Source organism: Impatiens glandulifera, chromosome 1, assembly GCF_907164915.1.
Source record: "Impatiens glandulifera chromosome 1, dImpGla2.1, whole genome shotgun sequence".
Lineage (NCBI taxonomy): Eukaryota > Viridiplantae > Streptophyta > Magnoliopsida > Ericales > Balsaminaceae > Impatiens > Impatiens glandulifera.
Genome location: NC_061862.1, coordinates 112594962 through 112617884, shown reverse-complemented (window position 1 = coordinate 112617884; position 22923 = coordinate 112594962). Strand labels below are relative to the sequence as shown.

Below are 22923 nucleotides of genomic sequence, written 5' to 3'. Positions count from 1 at the left end.
TCAATTCATAAATTCGTCTTATAAACTAAATTGGTTTTGCATTACCATTTGAATCCATCACTTCATATAGGGTGTGATTTCAATTTATTGCTTAACAAACTGCCTAAGTTCAATTCTTGAGTTCGGAGTATAAACTAAATTGGTTTTGCATTACTATTTCAATCTATCACTTAAGATAGGGTGTGATTTTAATTTATTGCTTAGCCGTAAAGAAAAAAATATGTAGTTTAATGTTTGAGGAATTAGACCATTATATATGTCCATAAGTTTTATGGTGCAATTATGAAAATTTTGATGAGATCTTTATTTTTTTTTCTTAATTTATGTGTATGAGGAATGATATGCAATGAAACATGGTACCCAACTTTGAACGATGAAATTTTTGTGATAAAGATGTTTAATGCAGTGAGTTGTTTTTATGTATCTTTTTTGCAAGGATTTATAAAGTAAATTTCGCCATTTAAATAAATAAGTTTGGACATGACTATTTAGGGGTGTGAGAATTACATCTGAGCCTTCCAGCCGCTGAATGCCTCACTGTTTAGCATTGGTGGCTTATCGTATGTGATTCGGTTTGGAAGGTATTTAGAAGAGATCGGTTTAAGGAGAAAGCTGGTTCGGTTAAGGGAGTTATTAGTTACTTCGGTTGAGATTTTAGGTGGTTCGGTTATAGTAGGTAAGCCGGAATGTAAAGATGAAGAACACGAGACAAGATTTTATGGATGTTCGGAGTTTAATCTCCTACGTCACCCCTTCTTCTCAAATAGTGAGAAGGATATTCACTAACTGGAATATTACACAACACACTACACAATCCGAACGAGTCTTATTTACTGCTCGTCGGTTACACCACTCACACAGTGATGTAATACTTTTACACTTGGTAAAATACACAGATTTCTTCTTAGAACAATTTTCAGTTTGAGAACAGAATAGTTATATCAACTCAGGATGTTCTTCGGGTTTGATTATGTGAAAATCTTGGTTGATTCTTGCTCGCGCGCGTTGTTTTATTTTTTAAATGAACTTTTCGTAGTGATTTCACGCGTGTATGTCTTCGGCACCATGATCTTTTATTTATATAGAAAATATGACAACAATCATAATTTTCTCTCTCTGCTAGATTGGTCATCTGAAGTCGCGCCGATCAGGTTTAGGTGGCGTGCACGCTTTGCCATTTTGGACACATGATAGACATGCATGCACCGGTCAAGTTCAGGTGGCGTGCACGCTTTGCCATTTTGGACACATGACAGACATGCATGCACCAATCAGGTTCGGGTGGCGTGCACGCTTTGCCATTTTGGACACATGGCAGACATGCATTAGCCGGCCGCCTGTTTCAGAGATTTGCTTGAGATCTTGGATAAATAGTAATCATTATCCTACCCCATGCCTGGTTTCAGACCTTTATTTTGCATATTCCCAAAAAATATTTTGTTTGTCTTAACACGTTATCTTCAAGATATTCATATCTTTTGAATAATCTGTCCATTGAAAATGTTCGTTAGGATTTTCCGATAAACTAGCCGAACACTTTCGGTTTACAACTTAACCGATCATGAATTTCAGTCATTCCGGTTTTTTGAGCTCATTTATGACCAGAGCTCATTTATGACTGAAGACATGCTTCATTAAGTGTCGTTTGACCGAACTTCTTACCGAGCTGTTTGACCGAACCGTTTGATCGATCTTCACTTCGAACCGAAGTCGAACTACCGAACCAACCGGTATATATTGCCGAGTCGATCTTGCCTACATTGAGATTTCAATATTTTTCTCAGCTTCCCTGAAATAGCAAAACTTTAAATAATGTTTGTAGCCAATGAGGTTCGATCCTTAGTCACCCGTGTGACAGGAAGAGTGTTTACCACTACACTATAGCACTTTCTTGTTATATTTAAACCAATTAATATACTTGATATAACTTAGCGGTTTAACATATTTATTTGAACTTAATTTTATCTATTCATTAAACTTTTCATGAGTTCTAACAATTATATACAAACAAAATCAGATAACACAAAGTTCAGACTAACATAATCACATATATTATTAATCATAAAAATATCACCCAGATTTCCCTCACAAACAGCCACGTTAGTTTTTTCAACATGTTGATTTCTCTTAGGCGTAGGACAGTCCTTGATAAAATTACCAGAGTCATGACATTTAAAACACTTTCTAGCACTAGACCTAGACCTATATCTGCTTTTATTAGCAGGATGAGATTTCTTACCAGAACTCTCATTACTGACATTCTTTTGGGCACTCGACCTACCCTGAAATATATCCCTCACATGCATGACTTCCCCACCAGACTGTTTATCCCTCTTAGAGTGTCTTAAATCTAACTCCTTACTCTTAAGACCATTGATAACAATATCAAGAGTGACATTGTCTCTATCATACTTAATGGCATACTTCACATCATTAAAAGAATCAGGAATAACATTTAACAAGACAATAGGGGCATACTCATCAATGTTCTTATCACCACATAACTTAATATCAGAAATAAGTTTAGTGAAAATATATAAATTATCTTCAATGTCCTTGGACATATCTAATATAAATTTGAAAAACTTTTCAAATAAGAATATTTTATTAGGCAGAGAAATTTTAGTATAAAGTTTAGACAATTTATCCCACAAAGTTTTTACACAATCTAAATTACCAATTTTTCTCATCACAGAATTAGATAAGTTCAAGTATATAGAGGCACAAGTATTTTTATCCATTTCACTTTTATTCTCAATGGTATCAGTAACAACATAAACATGACTAACAACTTTAAAACATTTTTTTCTGAATTAAAATACATTTCATTTTTTGTTTCTAAATACTGAAATCAGTTTTTCCGTCAAACAGAATCATACCATATTGATTAACACTGGACATGTTATTATACAAATTAAAGTAATCAACAATCAATATGGTAGAAATTAATAGGAGGGTTCAAGCTATGATACCTCGCGAAACTCAAATAAAGTTTCGACTTACCCACCCCGCTCGGGGATTTGTTGCTTCGTAGTCTCAGTAGTTGCATGGCGGCGACTTTGATTCTCAGCGGTTGCAACAAACGCGACACCGAAAATGGTTGAACAAGACAACAACGACTTCTTCTCTAGAGGCGGCGACGACTTTCTTCTTTCTCCAGTAGAAGCAAAAGTAGAAAATAAAATCAGTAGGATAAAAGAAGAAATAGAAGACAGAAGAAATCCAGAGAGATAGATTTTCGTTGGAGCAAACGATCAGATCGGAGAAGCCGATGAGATCGGAGAAGGTTTCAACTAACAAATGGCCTCTCTCTCTAAATAGGATGGGTTGGGTTCCTTTACAGAGAGTCTCCCACTAAAACCCAATGATGAAATCAGCAAGAAAAAGAGAAAGGAAAGAGAGACAAAAAATATTGGTGCCCAAGAAGAATAAATATGCGTTTATTGATGAAGATAACTCATATTCTCCCACCCAATATCAAACTCCAATTACAAACCCTAAACCCTAGCTCTAATACCACTGTTGGGTGTGAATGTGATTAGATTTTGGCTCAGTCCTCTTGTTTATCGATTCCGTTGCACCACTATCTCACACAAATAAGGCAACCCTCTCACTAGAATCCAACACCACAAAGGAGCTTAAGCTTCTTCCTCCCACCAAAAGAGTAATATTTATTTATATTATTAGGTCAAGTCTAGTAAGTGGGTTACTAGAGATTGTGACACAATGTTGGGTCAACCAATACCCAACACAATAGAATGTATATTTATATCTCTCATAGGCAAATATCATAACCATAACTAGTATAATAAAGTGCAATAGCGATAATATGTACTGTCGCTATTGGTTTGAATAGCCACTGGAAATGCACATGTGGCTAAGTGTTGCTATTGATTCTATAGCTAAAATATGGCTACATGAATAAGTATTGTGGCTAAAGGATTGGCAACAGATATAAATTACTGTGGCTAAAAAGTGGCTAAGGGAATAAATTAATGTCGCTAAAAAATGGCTAAGGGCATAAATTACTGTGGCTAAAAGGGTAGAATCATCCCCAAATAAATAAATAAATAAATATATATATATATATATATATTAATACTCTTTTTTAACAAATTTATTATGAACCTGAATAAGAATAAAAAAATTAATACTAAAATAGATCATTTATAATATCAAAACAAACCAATATAACATTTTTATCAAATACAAATATTATTTCTCAATCTTAAAAATGCATACAAAATATATCAAATATAAATTTGAACTCATAGAACATAAAACTCTCATCCGTTTATCAAAATATCATTTTATTAAAACCATCCAAGTAGTCCCTGTCAAAGAAAATAAGTCATAATATAAATTAGTTCATACTCATTCATCAATTTAATGTGCAAATGAAATTGACCAACTTTTCATCAATGTCTTTAACTTGAATGAATAATATTTAACTAATCGGCTCAATCTAGTTAAGGAAGTCAAGTAATTGACATTCACTGTATATTATTTTATGTCTCTCTAAATGCATGAAGGTTGGTGTTGTTCTTGCAATTCATCAACATGTCACAAATAAACAAAGCAATGAAGGACATGTACATGTCTCAAGTTCTAATTGAACAATTTGCAAGTTTCCTAGGTACTCTAACTTATTCATGTGATTGCGACAAAAAGATTAAATTGTTTTTTATTTAAATTGCAGCTATAATATTAACCATGAGATACTACTAAAAACTGGAATCTCAACATTAACATGTCATACAACAAGCCATACAACTAAAGACTATCACTATATTAACCTTAAGAGACAGAATTTGTCTGTAATCAGTTAAAAAGTTTTGGAAGCCAGCTCAAGGAAACGATAGAAATATGAAGTTAAAAACAAATGAAAGATACATTACCTTCTACAATAGCTCTTTCCTCTTGATGATGATGATAGTTATATCATTTCACTGTCCATAACTTCAAGACAATAACAAAATTTGTAAATATGAACCTTCATTATCCAGTTTCTTAATAAACCAGTCACCAATCAATAACCTCATTGAATTTCAGAAATCCATGTTTGAAACTTGTAATTACACAAAATAACTAAAATAAAAACGAGAAGTGCCTATAACTAGTAATAAACATGATTTCAAAGTTGTTGGTAGTAAGTTAGATAATTGTCTATGGTCTATAAGAGGTAACATCAAACTAGTTGAAGATTGAAAAATAAATTATCTAGACTTAGAGAAAAAAAACATAAGCATCAAATATAAAAAATAAAGCCACAATCGAGTAACTAATAATTCATACCTCAAAATCTTTTAGTTACTTCTTGTCGTTGAACGAGATCCTTCCTCAATATAGTTCTCGGTAAACCAACCCCTTCATTATTGACATAAAATTAGAAAATATGATTACTATTTATTACATTGAGTTATAAAATTAATCTTGACTTCTTTTGCAAATTCTTAGAAGATGACGCATTCAACTGCACATTAACTTGAATGTTGTTGTTCTTTAGCAACTCCTTTATAGTTTTAACTTCATCTTCCAAGATCTCAACTTTTGATTGTAGCAAATCATTATTTAGATTCATCTGTTTTTTTTTTGTTAGAAGAGGTCCTCTTAGATCTTTCGGCTTTACTCCACCTCCATAACCAAATACATGATTATGCTTTTGAGTTCCAAAACATTTCTCCACAACTTGGAAAGAAGATAGATGAGGTTCTTGATGAGTCACTTCACAAATCTCATCCAAAACCAAGAAGATGCAATGTTACTTACAAATTATCTTTAATTTGACATAAATTTTCGAAATCACAAAATTATGCATAAAAAGCTTGCCTAAAATAAAATAAACACTCAATAATTTGGTCTTCTACATGCATTGTGACTAGAAATATTTAAAGCATCATATATAGACTTACATGTTTTTTCAACGCATCAAAATCAACAATATCATTTCTTTTTTTCCGAGTTTCAAAAAATAATGATCTAATATCAGGTGGATTTCCATCTTTTCCACCATGTACATAATAATGATATGTATAAGATGAAAATCAATTATAAAGGAAAAAATTGCAATTATCATCCATCTTACCATTTCATAAGAAATTTGCCTAAAAGATTTACTTCCTGTACGATGAGGCATCGTTGCATTTGATCTATTCCCCTTGTTGTTTTCACTTGTTTTCTGCATTAAGTTAATAATATTAGTTATTAAAATTAAAAAATAATATAAATATTGACATAATAAGATTAAATACCTTGAATCTGTCACTCATATAGTGATTTGTGATCAACCATTCCCAGTCACTCTTGTCAAAATCTTTAGGAATATTCAATAAAGCTTCTTGACGCGTAGTGCAGTTTTTCACGTATTTGCTGTATATCTTATCTCTCCAATTCTTCCATAAGGACCGCATATGATCAAGAGTTGATTCACGATATAGTTCAATTTGATCATTATCAATTTTTTCGTACACAAATTTGGATAGTTAGTTAACAAAATAAATATTATGTTATACACAATTAGAAAACTATGATTACCTTAACCGCCTCCCATATGTGGTTTAATGAATTTGTATCAATGTCTTTCCATGCAATCACTCTAATTGGGCATATATTTCTATCTCGTATGATTAAATCGAGATTTCTAATAAAACTTTTATGATTAGAAGATATTGCACGACCCATAAAAAAAGTAACATGCAACTTTTCTCCAGTCTTCAATTTACCCAATGAGTTGCATTTATTCTTGCCTCGTAGCCTAGAACTTTTTCCTATGGATGAACTATCTCTAGTAATCAGATTTGCACAAGTTGGTTGCAATGTAATATCTTCCGTAACCATATTTGCACAAGTTGGCTGCAATGTAATATTAATAGGGTTGCATCTTTGAGTAGAGCTATGTCCATCTGATGTTGAGGTCCTCAAAAGTTTCTCATGCCCTCTACCAAGAGAAGTTGGTGCTACAAATAGTTTTCTCTTAACAATTGTCCGGTTATGAGGGTCCATTATCTAAATTACCTACATTTATATAACCACATTACAAGTTAAAATTATTTATTACTTCAACAAAACAATATAATTAAACAGTTTAAGTACAAATAAAATTGAAACATCTTCCAAAATTGGAACTAAATCAATAATTTAAAGAGTAACATATATAATATTAGTTAAATGAATAATTTCAAAAGTAAAATTATAACTTATTTACCTTTAATAAGTCATAATTTTATGTTGGATTCTGATAAGCTTCGTGAATATCATTAGTATCCATGGAATTTGAATCTCCCACCTTCAACATGTAAGTACATCGTTGATATATTTTCATCGCAATATGCCAACCTTTGGAAGTATTATCCTTGACATAGAATACTTATGATGCTTGAGTAGCCAACACAAAAGGCTCTTCAAATTTTAAAAACCTTTGACAGTTCACACTAACAAACCCATATTTGTCTATTTTGACTCCTTTTTCTTTAGAATAGACATCAAACCACTTACATTTGAATAACACAATTCGCCTTTGACCAATAAATTGCACTTCAACAATTTGCAACAATTCCCCATAATAATCAATATTTTCTTACCCATAATTTCCAATCACCAAAATACCGTTATTTTGTGATCTTAAACTCTTATCATGGTCTTTGATGTGGAATTTGAATCCATTTATTTTATAGGAAATAAATGTCTTTGCATATTGAGTAGGTCCGCGAGCTAATGAAAGCAGGTCTTCCATTTTCCTACTTTGATCATAGTTATATAACCTATTGATCTAATTAAAGAAATACGTTAATTTAGTCCTATCATTTATCATATAAAAAAATATTTATATATCAAATATGTTACTTACCCTAGTTTTAAACCACTTAATAAATTCTTTATCCCAATTTTCTTCCATCAAAACCAAAGAACCACAAGCACGAAGTTCTAAGAATTCACTACATAGAAAATGTTAAGAATTGTCAATACTAATTATAATACAAATACTAATTATGATGGCTGCAATAATAAGCGATGAAGAAGTTAAGTGGAGATCCCTACACCAAAAGGAGTTTGGGCTTTTCAGTCCAAATCGGATGGATATTGGAGCATTTGAACGTGCTCACCGGCCCAGGTAAACCCCTTAATCCAAATAAAGTTGTATCCTCGAAGATGATTACAAGATGTATTACTAGAACCAAGAAGGGCAAGGAGTCTAACTCCGAAGCCTCCGGTTAGCAATCTAGTGGTGGTAAAACAGTTAGTGCGAAATCAGCAGGCAGAAGGTCGGTGGGCGGCTCCAAACGCATAAATACTTCTACCCGTGTTGCGTCTGCCAAAAGACTCAAATCTTCTGGGTTGAGTCTACTGCTAGCTCCAACATTATTGCCAAAACCAGACCTAGAGAATCTAGTGAAATCAACTCATCTTGAAAGAGAACTCGGTTTGAGGTAAACATTCATATTCCTCCACTTTTTAATGCTTCTTCTATGCCGGTAGATATTCCAGTTCAATGGCAAAGTGCGAAGCCTCTTATCAATCCGATTCAGTCTGCGGTTTTAGAGGTTCAATCAGTAGTTGCTAATATTACAACCAAGGTAGTCAACCATGTTGTTACCGATTGGTCGGATGCTTTTCAAACCGATCGGTTGGACATTTCTCAAAACAACCGGCCAGATGATGTTCTTCAAATCGTTCCTCAAACTGATCGGTCGGTTATTCTCCAAACCGATCGATAAGGTATTCCTCAAACCAGCCGGTCAGATGCTGTCCAAACCAATCGGTCTGATGCTTTGCAAACCGGTCAGCCAGAAGTTGTTGAAACTGGTCAAACCGATATTGTTCTAGTTACTTGAAAGGAGGTTCCAACTCCGGTTGTGGTCCCTTCAACGGGTAAAATGTTGATAAGGTGGCTGATGTAGCCGCTAATAAAGAACTCACTTTAAATAACATACAGTTCACTTTAAAGCAAATTATAGTTCAGATTTAAAAAACGTTAAAGTTCAGTTTATAAAACATTACATATCAATTTAAATAATATTATAGTTCAATTTTAAAAAATGTTACAATTCATTTTATAAAACATATACATTTCAGTTTATAAGATTTTACGTTTCAGTTTATAATACTTTACATTTCAGTTTATAATATTTTACCTTTCAGTTTAAAACACATTATATTTTAGTTTTAAAAAACGTTAAAGTTCAATTTAAATAACATTACACTTCAGTTTTAAAAAACATTAGAGTTCTGTTTATAAGACAATACATTTCAGTTTATAAGACATTATACTCAAATACGGATACATATGTGAGAGGTACCCCTTGAAACAAAAAAATATTTTGTTAGTTAAGAAGCTTGATGATGGCCATGAACTCATGATAATTACCAGCGTTGATAGAGAGAAGAAATCGAGAGAAGAAGACGGTGTAACATGGTATTGCTAATTAGCTACATCTCTCTCCCTCTCCAATATTAAAATATAATTTATTATTTTTTCATTACTATGCTCTATTTTTTTACTTATTTTTTATGGAAATATATATCAAGTCTTTAAAATATAATTTACTATTTTTTACTTTATTTTTGCTCTATTATTTTACTTATCTTTTATCTGAATATATATTAAGTCTTTTAATTTTTAATTTATATATAATTTTTTTAATGAAATTAAAGTATATTACAGTGCAAAGTTGAAAATTTATTCAAATAATATATGGTAATTGAGATTTTTTTTTTTTATATTGGTTAAGATAATATTTAAAGATAAATAGTGTGAATAATTTTTATTTTCATATAAATGATATGTTCTAAGTGGTAAATGATTTTATTTTTGTAAAACTTTTATGTTTAAGACAAACAAAATAATTATTTATTACTTTTATTAAATATTTAGCCTACTTATTTATAAATTTAAAAGTGTTAAAGAGTTATTATTATTATTATTATTATTATTATTATTATTATTATTATTATTATTATTATGTGAGCATAGAACTATTCTTTTTTTTTGGTATATAAAGTTTATAAGTTTATTTAATACGGTTAATTTAATCGAAATGTTGTTTAAATGAGTTTTTGTGTATAATTTCTATCATATTATATTCATATATTCTATAAATGAGTAAATTTTTTTTTTGAAAACTTATGAAAGTTTCTTGAACTAAATGTATTATTTATTTATTTTAGCAATAAAGCAATGGAAAGTTTCCAATTTTAAAAAGAAAAATGTCTCTCTTGTTTATTGTTGGACACTTTATATTGAATTATATTTAATTAAAAATAATTAAATTATTTGAACATTATAATATAATAGTTTGTTATATATATCATTGTTTATATCATTTAAGCCTACATCAAATTTAGTTTATGGTCCGTCCCTGATTACACTTTAGTTTACAAGATTTTACATTTTATTTTAAATAACATTACAGTTCAGTTTTAAATACATTATAGTGTAGTTTTAAAAAACATTAAAGTTTAGTTTATAAAGACATTATTATAGTTTATAAGATTATAGTTTAGTTTTAAAAAATATTAAAGTTTAGTTTATATAACATTTTAGTTCAACCCCACCAAAGTAGTCCAATGATAATAGTCAGTTTAAGAGATCAAAAGGTCACAGGTTCAATTACATCTAGAAAAACTTTGAATTTAAGCGGGAACCATAATTGTGGGGTGTCATGCTAGTTCTCCTTTAATTCCCAAAATAATATTTCAGTTCAGAAACAGCGACAAAACAAAATCAATGTTTGAAACGGTTGAGATGAAAAATCAAAACAGAAGAAAATGAATCAATATGAAAGCTGAAAGGGGAAGGAGAGAAGAATCAGAAGGGAAAAAGGTGCTAGGGTTGGGTGGGAATGAGAAGAGAAAGAGGCGCTCTGTGTTTGTAAAACAAATTGATTTTTCCGTGGCAGCCATGTAGGGAGTCGCTCTCCCGGTCGCTCCCTATATCATTATTCTCGTTTCAATTAGATGACGACCAAGACAGCCCTTCTTGTGAAATTTTGACGCTGACACTTGCTACCACAACCTATTGTCCATAAACGTTTCCACATAGATATCCTTAGCGGATGCACAACTTCTTGTCTAATCATCTCATGTATTGTTCACAAGTTAACATTAGTCACCACCATACCATTGATATGTGGTGTATTGTTTATAACAAGACGGCATTTCTTCCTACATCCTTATTATTTTTGTTTACATAACACCGATTGAACCATCAACATTAGGAAGTGAGGCCCTAAAGTCAAGTAGCCTAGTATATGTCCTAGGAGCCTCAAGCTCATAACAAACAATTGCTTATTGAGAACTCACTTCCGTCATCTTATAAGCTTTGCTTCGGCCAATCTATCCTCTATAATCTCAACTATATAATTTTCAATGACATTATATTTCAAAACAACTAAACTATTCTTATTGCATAGTTATTTTACACTTTCTAATTAATATGCTCTTGAATGACATCATATTTCAAAACAACTAGTCACCTTAAATTGGAATTCAACTCATTAGCTAAATATCAAATTCTAACTTCATTAAAACACCTTAAATTGAAGTGTTCTAATCATTTTAAGAACATGTGAGTTTCATAATTAAAAAAAAAAAAAAAAAAAAAAAAAAAAACTGTCCAGACTTCTAATAACTAAACCCTAAACTCTAAACCCTATCTCTAGTAGTAAACCATTCATTTATTTAGTTACAACATTTACTATCTTCACTTTAGCATTGTCTGAAAACCTTAATAAATAGGTATTAGTTTGAATTAAGTCTATTGGATAATTATTTCTTTAAATTGACTTTATTATTTAAATTTGACTTAAAATAATCTTAACATTTTAAATTAATCAAATTAATTATAAAATATTTTTTTATATTAGTTCCACATTTTATCAAATTAATTTCCATATCAATACTTAAAATCCATTCATCTTCGTTTAGTTTATCCAACCAATAATTTCCCACACTTAATTAAGTCAGTACTTAACAATTTAGTATTCGGCATTCCAACACTTAATCTTCAATTTTATCAAACATGGAATGGCTTCTATCTACTACTCGCTAGTCTATGGCAAAAAGGGTAGATTAAGGTTAGGAATCTCGTTTCTGCTCGGCTTGCTTTGCAGCCGCCTCAATGTATTGCTCTGCGAGTTTCTTCACCTTTTCACCTTCCTTGATGAGGAAGTTTGCGTTCTTATCTTTTGAGTGATACGTCATCACCTTATCGGTTGTTTTTCTTACAGCCATCCTATATTGATGGACTGTTATCACCCCACTCTTGCACAAAGGCCTTATGTGTTCCTTAATGTAAGCTTCTACCTGCACCAGAAACAATGTTTAGCCTATAAATTTTACTACTCATGACACACATACATATGACTATAAATTCAAATTTCTACTGTATTTCAATTATTATAAAAGGATTTGATTTCAATTCTAGTTAACCAAACATAGCCTAACATTTTAGTGAATTGATTAAACCAACACCTGACTTAATTTTTATAAATACTAATTTGGTCATTAATGGAGACCTTTGTTATTTTAGGAAAAACTCTAAATTTCTAGTGATTTTTTTCAAACATGGGATTTCAATTCTAAGAAAAAATATTTGCTCCCAATCCACCAGGATTCAAGCGGAAAGAGTCTAGCATTTGAGAAAAATATTTCCGATTCGATTCATACTAAGAACAACCTGATTGAAGTGGGGATCATGGCTGTGAGGTCGTGTTAACTTCCTCCAGAGAATAAACCATGGTTATCAAAAAATAAACTTGATTCAAGTTCTAGGTAACCAAACATAGCAGTGAATGGATTCAATTATAAAGAAAACATCATATTCTGACCTTTTTAGCAACAGGGTTACAGTTATCAGACTGTTTGATTGCATCCTTACTAGGGATCAGTTCCTTCTTTGCTGGGATGGTTTCATTTGTGCTAGTTGTTTGCTGGTTTGAAAGTTCTGTAGTAGTAGTAGCTTGCAGTAGATCAACACTCTGTACAACTAAGGTCTCAGCTTTGTCTGCAATATCATCAATGGCATTTGTTTTATATGGAAATTTTTCTACTACTATCTGTTCTTTCTCTGGGCCATATAGTTCTTCACACTCTGCCTGAGAAGGTTCTTCAAGTTCCAGGTCTGTCGAGAGTTCCATAGGAGGAGGAGGAGGAGGGCAGTTCTTCTCCATGTTCATGTCCAAATTCAAGTTTGAGCAAGAAGAATCTTTAGTTGAATTCATTTTTTCAATCTCCTCATTATCCTGGCCTTTGATAGAAAAAGAAGAGAAAACTACTTTCATTTTAGACTCATCTGGTTGAGGCTTAGCTATTACTGTTGAAGAGCTACCACCAATGAGATCACTGTCTTCCAAATCATACTCGAAATCACCATATATATCTAGTTCTGGGTAAGAAGAATCCATCTCAAGTATGTTATCCACACCCCCTTCTTCTTCTTCTATTCTAAGTGGAGGAGAATCAGACATAAATCCTGCACTTATCAGTGCTTGTTCAACTTCTGGAACACCAATTGCTTCTTCATAGATGTCGGGTGTAATAACAATGTCTGGAGGAATGGGTGAGGAGGAATTGGTTTCTGTGGCTCCACTAGACTTGGACACGTCTAACCGATGTAATATTTCTTGGGACATAAGGTTTAGGTATACTACCTTGCTGTTAGATCTATCAGCAATGCCCTTCTCAATATTAACTGCATCTGCAACTGCAAATTCCGTCTCTGCAGTTCTGCAGATAACAGGAAGATTTGCTTTCCGCAAAAAGTGTTCTGTAAGGCGATAAAGTTGTGCCTGTGAAAAAGATATTAGGAAGATTATTATAGGCAAGATTCAACAAGTTGAGATCTTAGTACTTGTGTACTTGTTTCCAGATTCGAAAAAAAAATAGAAATGAACCAACAACCATTGCATTCAAAATTAGTCATAATTTGCAGACTAGATTGATGCCTTATAAGTCCTAACATATTATTTTTGGTTTCAAAATTTGGTAAAAGTGACAATACTCATTTGGCAAAAGATTTTATCTAAAACTTTGTTGTAGCACAGTCAATCTCTTTTACAACCTTTCACATTGTAAACTAAAAAACTTCATCACACTTTTCATCCTAAATACACTTTTGCATATTAAATGTAAACAAAATCACTTTCCCCTTTTACTTTGACAATTTTCAAAAGTGACTGACCAAATATCGCGTACCAAAAAGGCCAATATTTATTGGAAACAAATAACACATGATGATGGCATTCAAATGTGATGGTCAATCTTACACAACCTTATATACAGTCGACTTACCTGCCTAACTGCTACAGGAATTTTTTTATGGAGACTTGTTGCTAGAACTGGTCTCATTTGAGTTGGTAACTGAGCCTATCAAACACAACATAATCTTAATTCATGGAGAAAATAAGCACAACCACAAATAGGAAAAAAAAAATAGCATACCGTTAAAGGGTAATTTCCTTTAGGAATATCATTATTGTCTGTCTGTTTTTCACCCCCTACTACAGATTTGCTTGACATTGCATTTTTTCTAGCAAGAATCTCCATGGCCCATTTCCTCTTATCCTTTGGTCCATCATCATTTGAACTGGATGCCTCCTTGCCGGTACGTTTTATTACGCATTTGCCAGTTTCAGACTGTTTATTCAATTGTGGGTTTCTTGCAATGCGAGTAGACCCACTAGATGCTTCCTCTGAAGCAGAGAGAGGTTTAACATCATCCTTTCGTGGAAAGACAGATGTATCAGCTAAGTATAGTCGTGACAGGATGGGATTTCCATCGGCACATTCAGTTCCATTCTTCATCATGTCTATCTCATCTGAACCCTTCTTCAAATGATTGAGAACCGATTTCAAGGTTTCAACTTTTTCAGGCTTGGAGACTTTAGAACACCGGTGTTTCCAGAATTCAATTTCGCAGTCACGGGTCCATGCACGTTTTCGTCTCCCATTAATTCCATATATCTTTTTGGTTAGATTCTCCCTTACTCCACCCTTCTGGAAAATCAACTTCTTTGCCTTGACAGCTAAATTAGGCTTAGTCGGCTCAGTTACTGATCCAATCAAGGCAGCCCTAAAAGCAGCAAGAAGCTTAGGATCGAAACGATTCTCTCCTAGATCGTTGGAGGGTTTGTTGCGAACTGCTTCTCTAATTTCCTTTCTTAAACTTTGCACCAGATTGAATGACTCTTTGTCACCTGCTGCAGTAGTTCTCAAAATCTTTTTCATTCTCAAGCCAGTTGCATTTTCAATGTTGCTGCTTGACTTGGTTTCCCGAATTATACTCATAATATCAGAAGCATTACTGGTTTGTTTTAAGTTAATTCTATTGTCCTGAGAAACTGCTATAGGACTGGGACATTTTCTTGGCTCATCTGGAACATGTATAACTTGAACCTTGTTGCGAGTTCTGATCTTCTTTGTTGAAGCTCCACTTTTGGGTTTGGTTTCATTTTCAGGAGCTGTATCAACATCGTCACTAAGAAATGACAGAAACAAAGGAAGAAGTAAAAGTAAGTCAAGGAAGAATACAGAACCTTATTTTTTTTTGTATTTTTGTCTTGCTTTTCCCCCATCCCCCTTTTGTGAAATTTGAGTGCCCTATGCGTTCTTTGTTTTTAATAAAATGTTGACCTTCTTAAGCTATGGGTTAGGAAGCTAGCAAAGATCGATATGATTACTTACCTTGGCTCTCTACACTTTCTCTTCCCGCCTTTAACACCAACCACATTATTCTTTGAGTCAAGAACCATCTTGGTAGCTGAAAGCATTTCCAAAAAAGAGGGTCTGAGAAAGGAAATTATAAAACAGTTTACAATTACTTCATCAAATGTGATTCCAACTTAAAGTAGCTTCTCATACCTGGCAACAAGCGGTGGTCTAAAGTGTTCTTTGGATGAAAGTCCATAGTCACTTCAGTTTGAGTTGCATCATTTTTTATAATATCAACTGGAATATTAAGCAAGAAATGTGTCATGACCATAATTCACAAGAACTCAAAATAGTATGATGATGACTTACCACCAGATGAGGCACATCCTTCTGATAAAACAAGGCGAAGATCTATGTCAGGTTTGCTTTGGTCATTATTTGAAAAGGACTCTTTTGATCTCCTTTCTCTAATAATCCCTTTAGCCAGAGATATATTTTCGAAGTTATCTTGTCCAATAAAAACAGGAAGGGAGCTACTGGATGCATCTTGTTGCAAGGACAAATCAGATCCCTCTACTTCCAAATTTGTGTGACAAATAGCTTTCCCGGTAGAAGGAATGTCCAACATAGGAAAATTTGCAACCAAACTAGTCATTCTTACAAATGTCTCGTCCTTGTCAATATTTTCAGTTAATATAGGTCCACTTGGTCCTTCAGTAGTTGGATTATCCTGAACCAATTGACCTTCAGTAATTGGATTATCCTGAACCATTGATACGATCATAGCTGTCTCACCAGCATCGGCTACAGATACAGACACTTTAGCAGAAAATGAGCTTGGAAATTCTCCTGGATCTACATCCGATTCATTCAGATTCTCTTTCACTAAACACCTATTTTAATGGTAAAGAGAATGTCAAGGAAAACCATACGAAATTACAAAGAGAAAACGGAAAAATCATCTAACAGGCACCATATAACCAGTAAATCCAAATGTAAATTGTATAAGCTTGAAATGTAATCAGGAGTATACTCACAAACTTCAACTCTAGATCAAGTTAAAGCAACATAAATTAGGTACAAGATAAATTAATCAGATAGTCACGTTAATTAGTCACAGGGAAGAAAGAGTGCAAATCTCCACAACAGGTAATTGCAATTCACCTATATCCCATTAATTGCAATTCTCCCCCTCACCCCCAACAAGCTTAGACAAGGCAGAGTTATAAAGAGAAAGTTATAAATTACAAAATCCTACTTGATTAGAAGCTTAACGGCGGAAATAAGTACATTCTAGCACCAATCACAATTCTTAGAACAGAACTTTTAAACTAAAAAAACACACATATATATATATATATATATATATAATATACCTTGGACATAACCATGAAGTTTCACATGTTGCATCAGGGTCAAATCCCACACAGAAGGCATGATACCTGGTAGTCATGTCATCAGTTAAAAACAGAATGGTCAGCCAATGTGGTGACTAAATTACAAGAATAAACGAATAATTATTGGCATTCCCTCTGGAAGAAATGTTCAAACAATAAAGAGAGAAATGGACAGAGAATAATGTACTAATGCCATAAAAAATCAATATATTAGTAGGAAGTATTATGATACAAGGGAAAATGATATTAGGGTTAAATATAGTGGCGGGAATAAAGTGACAGTTATAATATAGTAGTATAAATAGAACAATTAGTTGTGAAGAGTGGGATATGAAATGAAAATTAGTTGAATTTTCTTGTTAGAGATTCTCTCTCTCATCAAATGTATTCTCCCTAGCGGTTAGGGTTCTATCTCCCTCCAGTCATTCTTCACTTCTCATCTTGATATAATTCTTCTATTCTTTTATGTTCAAGATTTATACCTAATTCTACTTCAAGGTATAACAGATTATGGCTTCAAAAACTGTTAAAGGAATTACAAGTTGACAGGTAAGTGTTCTGTGTCAACCAGTCTTCCATAAGCATTGTGAAGGATTCATTTTATCACAACAATACTTAAAACAGGGACATACATAGACATTTCATCCAAGATAAAATCGAAAAAGGGAAGCGTCATGGATCCTATGTGCTAACAAATCACCAACATGTCAACAACTTGACTAAAGCATTACCAAGTGCAAGATTTGTTGAGTTCAACAACAAGCTTGAGGGGGAGTTTGGATAATGATAATAGTGCATAATTGTCAATAATGATAATTATCATTGGAAGATAGGTTTACAGTTTAGTTATATAAGACTTTTTTTGAGAACACTGGGTTCCGCAACTCTTTCGGAGTGCGACTAATCCCCGTGGATTAAGAACATAGCCCGCAAACACACTCAACCAATCTAACCAGACGTGCCTCCTGACCGGCTCGAGCTCAGGACCTCGGGGAGGCCAAAGATATTTCACATTTTTTGCCGCTAGGCTAGAAGAGGGACTTATCTCATGCAGATTCCCAGTTTTTCCAAATACATTGTCTAGAGAATCAAGTGTACATTTAAACACACACATATGTGAATATATAACAGTTGTGCATTCATGGACTATAAAAAAGACCACAAACAGAATTGAAGAACATCCAAGATATAAACACTCCAAGAGATCAGCATATCAAGTCAATCTAGCAACATAATGGTCGACATTCATATAGTTCTTGAGGCCTATGGTATTCACCGACTCAATGACCTCATTTGCTTAAGTTGAATTTTTTATTTCACATAACTATTTCATGTTCAACAACATTGAACTGCCACTTCTGAACAAAATCTATGTCCAGATTCAGTTAGTAAATGAAACCAGTGTTTGTCAATATCACTGACCAAGGAAGAATATTAAACGTAAGCAAACATACCATGTATTACATGAGTCACAGGCAATTGATGTGTCAAGGTTAGGATCTTCTTGACTTGACACTGATCCACTTCGCATTATACAATCATCTCCATCCAAACAGGTAACTGCCTACAATAATGTAAAACCATAGATGAAACCCAAGGCATATATTATATTTTTATTACAAGAATAGGAGATGCTCTACTAACTTTTATAATTGTCTTAGGTATTTATGTAAAATGGAAAACTAGATAACACAGAAACTTTTTATGAATCTCCTAGTTATATGCAGCAGTCTCTTCCAATAAAAATGTGAAATTTTATCAGGAGAACAAACCTAAAAGACATTAAAGGAAACAAAAGGACCAATTTTCTGTAACTAAATACAATCTTACATTTTCATCAATATAGTACGAAGGGAATGAAAGTGTATTGCTCTTCCCCTCAATAAACCAATCCTCCTCCTCCTCATCTCTGCAAACATGAGGTACAAAAAGAACTAATGCACAATGTATTTCTAAATCTTGAAAATAATGAGAGTCCTGACTCCTTTGTAACCTTACTTTCATAAACTAATAATAGGAAACGTTAGAGAAAATAAAACTGTCATGTACCCGAAGAATAGGATCTTGGAGAATTTGAAGAGAAAGCAGTGTTCTAAATGGCGGCCGAGGCGGCCGCCTAGGCGGTAGGCGGTCCAACACCGCTCCGCCTATACATGAGGCGGTCAGATTATTTAATTATTTATTATTTTTAATTAATTAATTACTAATATTAATATATATAGTCAACGAGAATTAATTATTGGGGACAGACAGACCGGTAAAACCGCAGTCGCCACAGATACGATTCTCAATCAACAAGGGCAAAATGATAAATTTAATAAAAAAAAAACTCTATCTCCCACTATTTATTTAAATTTTGAAACGACTCTTTACATTCCAATTCATTTATTTCTCTTCTTCTTTTCCGTTTCTTATCTCATTCACCTCACCTCCTTGATCATCTACATCTTCTTCGATCATCTACCTCTTCTTCAACTCGTCTACATACTTATTTTTGTTAAATGTTACTATGTTAGAGAATATTAATTTGACTTTTTGGTAAAATGATAATTATAGAACATCTTTATTATATTTATATTCAACCGCCTAGGCACCGCCTAAGCACCGCCTAGGCACCCGAGGCAGTAGGCAATCACTTATTGTTCCGCCACCGCCTACCGCCATTTAGACACTGAGAAAAAGGATAAGAAAATAACTGCATTCAAATGATAAAAGATTAGGCATTACCTGTACGGAGAGTCCTCGTCAACTTTGTTGCTTCCAACAGTATCATATACCTTCATGTGAAAAACGAGATAAATTCAATAGATTATACTATTAATGGCTTCTAAATTTCTATAAACCATCAAGCAGTGATGAGATGGCTGGCCATAATGAAGGAGAAGTAATATGATCACACTAAAGAAGAATATTACCAAAAAAAAAAATAGGTTTAGTTATATGTTTCTTACAGGTAAACATGTGATCAACTGAAATTCAGTTTGGCAAAGTGGGCAAAGGTTTGTAATGGTAGACCAATTGTCAATGCATGTGAAACAGAACCTGAGATATTATTAGTATGAGAGAAGTGTTAGCTCATATCATTAGTCACATAGAAGAGAACAACTGATAAAATGTAAAGCGTCATCTCACTTCAAGAAGCTCAGTGATAAGGAGTTGCAAACTGATAATTTCAAAGAAATAACATAGAAGTCATAACAATCTTCATCAGATGAATGAACAGCTAAGTATACTCAAACAAATACAAGCATTGTCAGATATCTTGCCATTTAATTTGGCTGGATCCAATTATAAAGTAGATTCAAATTGAACAACCACTTATTCAGGAGAGTTGTGATTGAACTAAATTTTGTAAGAAGATTTGTTGAGGTTCACATCAAGAAAATTTCTTAGCAGCTAGATAATCCCATCACAAGACAAACTACCAAAATAACAAAATAAAGAAGAGGTAAAAGATGGTACTTGGAAAAATAGACTGTACACAGATGCTATTACAATCTACACCAAATGTATATGTTTCAGATAAACTTTTAAAGCCATCTTTTATTGTTAAATTGTAAGAAAAAATCAACTTGGCAATCAAGTAGAGATTCTATTCATCTTTCTAAATATCATGTTTGAGCTTGGATAGGCTTAATCATCTTATCAATGTGTTCACAACTCATTATATATCAATAGAATTGCTATTTGGGTTATCAGTGGCAAAAATTGAAGTATAATTTCACAGTTAAATGGTAAATACCAGTGCTCGCAGCAGTCCAAAACTCCCCTATCAATGACAATTTCCATACAAATCCCACATCTTTCACCATCCACAGTAGTATAATCCTGCACTTCACATAAAAACATGTAATGTATTCAAATGGAATAACATTAACAAATAGATAGTCCATTGGACAACTAAACTATCCTAACTTTCTTTCACGCAATTGATTTTTCAACAACAACAGTTATCAAAAATAAAATCCATGGACGATTATCCATGAAATAGGCAAAATGACGATTGACATTTCAAATCAGGCTTACTTCATTGTACTTGTCAAATTCGAAGGGAGGATCCTCTGAAATGTCATCGGAGAATAAAGACACTTCCATTTTATAAGCAAAGCTGGGAAAAGAACAAGCATCAGCATGCAACTCAATTTAGTGGCGATGATAAGCAACAACGAATGATCAGATCTCACAAGTTACAGTTCAAGTTAATCGCCTTCGATCTTCTCGATTATGGAAAATGATGTCCTCAAGATTTACAAAAACTGCAAGCTATCTCCAAGAGAGAGAGAGAGAAATGAAGGGGGCGGCAATGGTTTAGCCAGGAGAACGATCTCCAGACTACCAAGACAAATGATTGCCCAAAATAACCCCGCAGGGAAGAAATCATCAAAAACAATAATATATATATATAACACAATGGTTCATTCCAATATATAAGTAAAAATAACAATTACTACATTTAATTACTACATTTAATTACAAGATCGTGTAATTTTTTTATTTTTATTTTTAAATGTTGGGTTATGTTTTTTTTCTATGGAATTCAACTAATTGCATGTTAAGTATATATGTAAACACATTCAAGCATTTAATCAGTCACAAAACTTGTTATCTGACGGGTTCGAATCCAGAACTTAAGAGAGGCCGAAAATATTCACTTTTAGTTATCGTTAGGTTAGAAAAAGTTAACCCACCAAGATAACCCAGTGGTAAGAGTCGTCTTAAGAGACTAAAAAATTACGGGTTTGATTTCATCTGAAAACGTTTTGAGTTTAAGCGGTGAAGCATGGTTATGGGGTGTCATGCTAGTTCTTCTTTAATTTTCTAAAAAAACGTTAGAAAAAGTCGCAGAACTTGCTATCTGACGGATTCGAACCCAGCACCTCTGAAAGACTGAAAATGTTCACATTTGTTGTCGTTAGTTAAAAAAGAGAATGTGTATCTTAAATAGTAAGAATTTTAAATAGTAAGAGTTGATGTCTAAGATGTTAAAGTCATGAATTCGATTTTCATTTAGAACTATTTATCAAGTTAATGAGGTCAAGAGTTTATTAATAATTTATTTTTATGTTTTCTATTTAGTGTAACTAACTTGGGATAAGTCCGGCAAACCCTCGGGTTAGGGCAACCCATTTAATAAAATATATAAGATATTTAAATAACTTTATAAGTTCTTTAAATGTAACATGATGTAGTTTAGTGGTTCATGTTAAAAACTTAGAATTTTTATTTGGTTAAGAGTTCAAACCTCACCCAAAACAATTTTTTTTTTATCAATTTTTAATACAGACATAGGGCAAATAAAAAACAAACTTTTATTTCTATCGGGGACTAGGGCAGCCCAAAACTCGGGGCCGACTCTGTTGTTAGTGATATATAAATGTATTTTAAATCGACTTCAGGTCGGGATAGGGAGTGAAAAAGATTATTTGATGGAGTTCGGGGTCAGAGATGGAGAGTGTGCGAAATTTAAACCCGATACCGGAAATGTTCATATTAAAATACATATCCGACGGATAGTACCCGTTGGAGAGTTCGAGGTCGAATAGTAAATTAAAATCGGTTTTAAGAATGAGTACTTCAATCTCCGATGGTAAAGTACCCATTGGCAACCATAGGTACTAGAATAAAAAAAGAAAACTTTATATATAATTTAATAATAACTCTATTAAATGTGAATAACACATGAAACATTAAAAAAAAAAAAAAAAAAAGTTTACTAACTTTTATATCAAATAAAGTACAAAATTACACTCATAGCTTACTTGAATCATAATCCAAAAGATACTTTATACCAATCAAAATCGTTATAGGAGGAATGAGAATACCATTTTCAAATAAACTATAAACTGTATTATTTTCAATATTGCATCTTAAACTACTATTT

General features: G+C 32.9%; 1 protein-coding gene across 5 annotated transcripts; it reads right to left on the bottom strand.

Moving 5' to 3' along the window:
* Positions 1–11887: 11887 nt before the first annotated feature.
* Positions 11888–21399, bottom strand: LOC124919591 (uncharacterized protein At4g10930). 5 transcript variants are annotated; one of them, XM_047459859.1, is made up of 15 exons: positions 21069–21399; positions 20785–20870; positions 19994–20084; positions 19770–19819; positions 18873–18951; positions 18497–18606; positions 17022–17087; positions 16390–16538; positions 16015–16356; positions 15856–15942; positions 15679–15754; positions 14437–15472; positions 14287–14361; positions 12825–13784; positions 11888–12300 (listed from the first exon to the last, which is right to left on the bottom strand). In XM_047459859.1, the coding sequence occupies exons 1-15, from the start codon at positions 21135–21137 to the stop codon at positions 12073–12075; spliced, it is 3504 nt and encodes a 1167-aa protein (XP_047315815.1). In that variant the 5' UTR covers positions 21138–21399; the 3' UTR covers positions 11888–12072. The 5 variants fall into 5 exon arrangements, with proteins under 5 accessions (XP_047315815.1, XP_047315813.1, XP_047315814.1 ...); XM_047459857.1 differs by having other exon boundaries at positions 16015–16538; positions 21069–21150; positions 21227–21399; XM_047459858.1 differs by having other exon boundaries at positions 16015–16538; positions 21069–21150; positions 21234–21399.
* Positions 21400–22923: the final 1524 nt, after the last annotated feature.